This window comes from Balaenoptera ricei, chromosome 17 (genome assembly GCF_028023285.1).
Source record: "Balaenoptera ricei isolate mBalRic1 chromosome 17, mBalRic1.hap2, whole genome shotgun sequence".
NCBI lineage: Eukaryota > Metazoa > Chordata > Mammalia > Artiodactyla > Balaenopteridae > Balaenoptera > Balaenoptera ricei.
In genome coordinates this window covers 66,139,502-66,146,397 of record NC_082655.1, presented here as the reverse complement: position 1 = coordinate 66,146,397, position 6,896 = coordinate 66,139,502, and the positions used below count along the sequence as shown (strand labels likewise).

At 49.3% G+C, this 6,896-nt stretch overlaps 1 protein-coding gene across 1 annotated transcript; it reads right to left on the bottom strand.

Annotated features, from left to right (window-relative positions):
* Positions 1-3,908: 3,908 nt before the first annotated feature.
* Positions 3,909-6,497, bottom strand: MSC (musculin). The gene is made up of 2 exons (XM_059901599.1): positions 5,902-6,497; positions 3,909-5,012 (listed from the first exon to the last, which is right to left on the bottom strand). Exons 1-2 carry the CDS (start codon positions 6,409-6,411, stop codon positions 4,926-4,928), a joined length of 597 nt encoding a protein of 198 aa, XP_059757582.1. The 5' UTR covers positions 6,412-6,497; the 3' UTR covers positions 3,909-4,925.
* Between the last annotated feature and the right edge of the window lie 399 nt (positions 6,498-6,896).

Here is a 6,896-nt window from a genome sequence, read left to right as displayed (position 1 = left end):
CTAAATGAATTTGGTTTTTTTTGTCCCATGAATAATTTTTGATATTGAGCATTATGATCTTTATTTTTTTAAGAGAAAACCAAATGAAAGTTTCTACTTAGTGGCAACAAAAAAGAAAGGTCAATGCAGGAAAATTAGAGGTGGCATAAAAGAGCAAGGTGATAAAAGTGGCAATGGGGAATGATGGGAGAAATTTACAGGAGAATTAAGGACATCTGAACTACTGTTAGAGGAAAGGAAAGAAATCAAGACTTCATTTTTTTTTTTTAAATTAGCATTTATGGAACATTGCCCAGGTGCTTAATAGAATTATCTCATTTAATCCATTTTCAATACTGTCTGTGATGTAGGATGTATTATTCTCGTCTCACAGGGATAAGGGAAAGTGTGTGAGGATGCAGAGCTGTGAAATGGTGGGACTAGACTGAAACCAGCTACATCTGACACAGCAGAGTGCAATCTTTTAAGAAATATGAGTTTTAAAAATCCCAAAAATAATATATAAAATTTTTAACAAACAAAGAAAAGATAAAACCTCTTCCTCTTTGCTCCCCACTCCTCCCCGTTTCTACTGATGAGAGTAATAGTCAATACAAATACCATATTTTCACCAAACTGAAAGCTCCTACTCTTAACTGTTCCACAAGCTTCTTTACCACAAGCAATGAAGGACCCCAAAGTTGATCCGTAACCCATATTGGTGATAGCAGAGCCACAAGGGCTGAGAAAATTCAAGGCACTAGTACTTCAGTGCTAATTATGTTTACACCATTACATGTAGATTTCAGGTTCTGGCTACTTCCTAGACCTTCTTAGAGTCATGGATTCCAAGGAATTTTCTGGATCGTCTTTCACTGTTGTGGGAGAGAGAAGAAAAGAGAATACTAAGGGCAAAACACCATAGAAAAGGAGATGAATGGTGAGTGCAAAGATGCAAGCACACTGACAGTCCTCAGGTGGATAAACAGAAGTGCCCAGGGAAAAGAGAGTGGCCAGGTGACCACTTACAAAGGCGACCAATCCTCACCTCCTAGTAAATTCTTCCAGAAGTTAGATGCTGGGCAGTTGAGAAGTCAATTATGAACTTACCTGTTTTTTGCCCTTCCAGACATTACTAAAATGAATTTCTTGGTTATCATTTTAACTTATTTCAAAAGTATCAGCCAAACTACCTACCTATTATCTATTAAAATAGGATGTGTTCCATTTAGTTCTTTTTATAGAGGAGGGGGATGTCTTTCTTATTTATTTTTGACTTACGAAGCTTTTATTACCAGGGGAAAAGCTGTGCCTGTAAAAAAAAAAGAATCTCCTTTGTAAAGTGATGGTCATTGTCACTGTCTGCTGAAGAGCCATCAGACTATTAAAATAAAGTTGTAACTTGAAGCTCAGTGCAAAAGACTATGCCCCAAATCAATTTTACATCCACAACCAAGAGAAACGCCTAAATGTTTCAAAATTACAGTGCCGAAAGCATTTCTTTTAAAATATTCATCTTAGGAAGAGCCTGTGAAAGGGGATTTTTGTTCTCTTTGATTGAGTCAGTCTCACTAATAATAATGCTTTGGTCCCTCAAAAAGCCCCCGAAGAGTATTTTTCAATTTACTCATTTGACTTGTTTATTCAGTACTTTTTACATTTCTTAAACTTTTTTTTTCCTTCAACTTTTCTCTCACAGCAGTATAATCAAATTGAAATAACCCTAAGGACAAACTTACTTCTCTCTCTTTTTTTAATTCGCTGATTACCCCAGCCCCCAACTCCTATTTCTCCAACCCAAATCCCTAAAGGAAAATGATGAAGGGAAAAAATAAGGACGGTTTTGGGATGCCTTTCTACCACTTAGAGCTCGCGATAGTCACGATAGTCACAGTAGATCAAGAAAGGACTGGTTCAAGGTGCTTCAGGCCTCTCCCAACAGCAACCCGTGCCCAGAAGCTTGAGCAATTTGAACTGATTCATTGGGACTTACTAGAAACTGGCCCCTTTCTTCTTTTTTTAATAACATAATTCTTGACATTGGACTTTTTACAGAAACCATGGAGCAAAAAATTCTCGAGAAAGTTTTTTTTCTTCTCTATAAATTATCAGATTATCAAGTGCAATAAAAAATGAGTTTGCAGAGAACAACATTCTGGGTATGTGAGTCAGTGAAAGCACACCCTTATTTGGGGTGAGAGCAGAGTAGGGGCAGAAAATCTGTGGGTTTGCCCCTGAAGTGTCCTGAAAGAATATAATTATAGTAACAAAATATTTTTTATTTATGAAAATGTGCCCTAATATTTCCTTGTTTATTCAAATGCTTTTTCTTATCTGTATTCACCAGAAATATAGTCTATTTTTCTTTTCTTTTCTTTCTGTTTCTGTTTCTGCTCTGGTGGGGCACTTCTCTCTCACTGTTTTAATCCAGGCATTTCAAAACAGGACCTAGTCTTAAAGACTGGATTCCTGAAATGTCCCACCTGTTTAAAGTGTCCCCATTTGCCGAAGCCTCCCCTCCCTTTTCCTTTAGTTATCAGTCAGCCCTTACGGGCATTGCTCACTGCCTTAGAAGGGTTGCTTAAATATTATCACATTTATTCCTGACGGCAATCTTCCAAGGTGGCCACTGTTATTACCCCATTTTGTAGACAGGGAAACTGAGGCTGAGTGGGGTTGCACAGGGTCACTAGTCTGGGGGGGTGGCAGAGCTTGGATTCCAAGCTTGGTTCTGCAAACCTTCAGGTTCACCTTAATAAGATACAACAATGCCTCCTTTCCTCGAAGCGGACCTTATTTCCTAGAAGCTTTGGAAAAGACCTTGACTCAGAGCTGTCTTCGAGCAGACACCCCACCCCCAAGAAGCCTGGCTTCCAGTGCTTACAAAAGGCCTAAGTGCCTTTAACCACCGTGATGAGGTTTACTGTCACTAGTTACTCCCAAGTTCTCCTTTAACCAGAGAGCCCTGCTGAAATCCCCTGCTGACTTCTGCCACTGAAGACTGGATCCCCACCGGGTATGAACAAAAGCCCAAGAAAATGGTGCCAGAAAGCAGTTCTCCAGAGTTTGGGTTCGGTTTAGTTCAACACAGGAAACTATGCTCCCTCACCTCACTCTCACCTCCTAAACTCCAGCTGTATTTTCTCTCTCTGGGCAAGAAAACTGCCTTTCAATTTCATAAAATAATGGACACACCCCAAATCAGGCAGTTGTTTAGGTAGTTTTATCCTTCACACTTTTCTAAATTTTCTAAAGTTTCTACAAAGAGAATGCTCCTTTAAAAAAGACCTGTTTAAAAAACCATGTGATGGGTTTCCCAAGTTATTACTTCCTGCGAAAACTGCAGGTAGTTACGTCAAAAGTCTATATAAACAATATTTGAAAAAAAGAAAAGCTCTACTGAAGTACAAATTGGCTCCTTGTGTTGTGGTTTTATTCAGCTAATTAGACCTGAGACCCATCCTCCACGCCGGGTATGTGGGCTGTAGGGGGTTCTTGAGCTACTTGCAATTGTTAGCACTGGAGTGTGTTTTAGGCTGGAGAAATCGTCGTGTATGTGTGTGTGTGTAAAAGAAAAAAGTGCACATATATTACTTTGAAGAGTGTATACCTTTCAACGTGGCTCAGGCCCCAAAAGATTCTTAGGGCCTAACAAGCCTCCACTTCCTGCTTTCCAGTAACCCTTGCCTTGAGAAGATGAATCATAGAAAGAGAGTTACGCTTGAAATTGCAGTGATCCAAATGTGATCAACCCCCTCGGCCGACAATGACCTAATCCCCGTCCAGAGCCAAGAGGGCACCTTTAAATTAATTCCCAGACCAAACTCAGTCAAGGGCAACAAAGACCACATTCTGACGCCCCAGGGGCACTCGGTTTTCACAACGCGTTTTATTATTCATACAAAAATAAATTTATTTACATTTGCTAATTACTGTGGTAGTGCAGCCTGGCGCAGCGGCGCGTTCCCCCGGAGCAGGGTCACTAGGTACGGGACAGCCTCGGCGCCCCGCCCCGCCGGAGGAAGAACGTGGACGCCGAGAGGCAGTGTTGGAGGCGGGGGCCACCCCGAGCGGGGAGGCCAGCTGGGGACAGTCAGGAGTGGGGGGGGGGAGGGGAGCTGCAAGTAGGTGTGGGAGGAGGGAGCAGAGGGAGGTGCCGAAGGAGACCCGAGCCGGGTTCAGTGGGGAGAGCCGGATGGGAGGCTCAAGCCTAGAAGGGGAGGGGGGAGACGGAAGCCTGGTTTCGGAGAGATGAACGCCTGGGGGTAGTGAGAGGGGGGACCGCACCTGAAAGCCGAACCGCCAGGGCCGCTCCTGGCAAACCCAGCTGAGCTGGTCTCAGAAAGCGCGCCTCCACCTCTCCCCGAGCGGAGAGGGCATCGTGCGCCCGCCAGAAGGGCGCTGCCCCGTGGGATACAAACCTGGCCCAGGTGTGCCACACTCTCTTTGCAACTTAAAGACGCGCCCCAGGTAGGTCTCACGTGAAGACCTCCGTCTCCGAAGCCGATTGTCGAGAGCGCGTTCTAACAATTACCTAACCGCGAAAGGCCTGGGCTGCGCAGAGTTGTGCCATCACCCACGTAGATCTGGCTCAGCCTGGAAACGAACGCCTAGGCGGCTGCGCGCTGGGCTCAGACTGCCGCGCCGGCGTTGGTCTACACTGCTAAAGCCCGAGGTTGGAGCTGGGTCCGCGTGTAAAGTGTCGTCGCCCAAACCCGCGGCAGCCTAGCTGTCCGCATCCTGCGATGACGGCCGCGCCGCGGAACCCTGGGGCTGCACCCCACGCCCGCCACCTGTCGAGTTCACAGTCCCGGGGTGGGAGTCTAGGAGAATCCAATGGAACTGTCCTCCCATTCTCGGGGGTTCTCACGCTCTCTCCCTTCTCTCCCTGACCCCCAAACACACTCGCTTAACCAATAATCCATTCAAGTGAGTTCGAGTTCGATCTAAGCGGTGGTTCCACATAATCTGTTGGCTGCGGAAACTTCTTTGGTGTCAGAGTCGGGTCGTCCCGAGACCACAAATGGCCATGTCTGTAAAATCAAGAAGAGCATCAGATACTGGAGGAGAAACGACCGTTTCAAACCGAAACCGCTCTCCAAACGGCATCCTGGAATATCCCTGGCTTTGAGTAGCTCAGATTTTATCAGTATTCTGGGAATTTGCGTGTCTTCTCTCTAAACTAAGATTTTAACTTTACTGTATTTTGATCATGTGAGACGGGAGGTGTCCGTCCATGCTGCCCTCACGATGATTCCGCGAAATTTGCATGAATTTGGAATTTTGTCGCTTAGTTCCCTTCCCCCCAACACACACACACACACACACACACACACACACACACACACACACACACATCAGCCATTCGCTCCAAGTAGGAACTGGGATATGATCTTTCTCAAGCCTGGAGAATTGGCAGGTCGGAGAGGGACTTTCCAGACAAATCCCGTTTGGGGAAACCTCTGCTGTTCTTCAAGAATTGAAAAACCCAAAGTCTTTCGAAAAGAGATCGGCCTTCCCTCCTTCCTTTCAGAAAGTAAGGCTTGTTGATTCAAACCTGTCAGACGCTTAGCTGGAAAAAGCTAGGAAGGGAGATTTGCCAGTCAATCTACAACGGGACAGCGGACTCAGATGGAACTTAGATTTAGCCCGGAAGCAGGATATTAGACAATAGCTGTCACTGGGCAAAGCACCACGTTCAATGATAAGAATGATGCAAACACAGAAGGCTGGATGGTTCTCCTCCAGGAAAATGGCTGGCCCCTCTGGTGATCCGGGAGAAACTAAACTGGCCTCCTCACCACCCATACCGGGACGCCCCTACCCCCGGTTTTCCGCAGGGGCCAGACTCTGCCCGGCGCCCGGGAGCGCGCCGGGCATCTCTCGGCCGCCCGCCCCGGGCCTCGCGCGCCGCGCCCCTACCAGGTTCACCGGGTGCACGTAGCCGTTCTCGTAGCGGTCCTCCTGCAGCAGCTGCCGCAGGTGCGCGATGTAACTGGAAGCCAGCCGGAGCGTGTCCAGCTTGGAAAGCTTGGTGTCGGGGGGCACCCAGGGCAGGCTGGTCTTGAGCCTGGAGAAGGCTTTGCTCAGCACGCGCATCCGGGCGCGCTCGCGGGCGTTGGCCGCGTTCCTCTGCGACTGCTTGCACTCGGCCGCCGAGCCCTTGGGCGGGAGGGGCTTCTTGCCACCGCCGCCCCCCGCCACCCCGGGCCGCTTCCTCTTGCAGCCTCCGGCGCCGCCGGCCGCGCCCAGCGCACAGCGCTCCTCCTCGCCGTCGGGGTCTTCCTCCTCCGCGGACGAGTTGTCACTGGGCGAGATGTAGCTGCGCTCGGCGCCGCGGAGGGGCGGCCTCTTGGAGACGGGGACCGGGTACCCGCGCTGCAGCTCCCGCAGCTCCATCTCCTCGGGGTCGCTCCCCGAGCCGGTGGACATCGCCGTGTCCCCCACGCCCCCGCCTTCCGCCCCCAGGCCAGTCTCGCGGCCTCCGCCTTCCGCTCCCTCGCGGAGGCGGGGGCCAGGCTGAACTCCGGTGAGGACCAGAGGCCGGGGTCGGGAAGCGCGGAGCCCAGAGAACGAGCCCCGCCGCTGACCCGGGAGAGCGTGGCCGAGAAGTCGGCGCCCGGGCCCAGGCTCGGCGCGCACCACGGCGCGCAGCGCCTTTTGACAGGACTATTTATCTGTACTCCTCGGAAGAAACCACCCAGGGCAAAGAAGAGGGGGTTGGAAAGGGGGGCAAGAGGTGGGGCGGGGGCGTGGAAGGGGTGGGGATCATTTTCAGAGTGCAGAGGATCTGCTGGTGGGGGCGGGGAAGGGACGTCTCTGTTGAGCCGGGATTTGGGCCCCTGTCCCCGACGGACCCATCAAGTGCGAGATGACTGTGCGCAGGGTGAGTGAAGGAGGGGACCTTGTTCGTACCC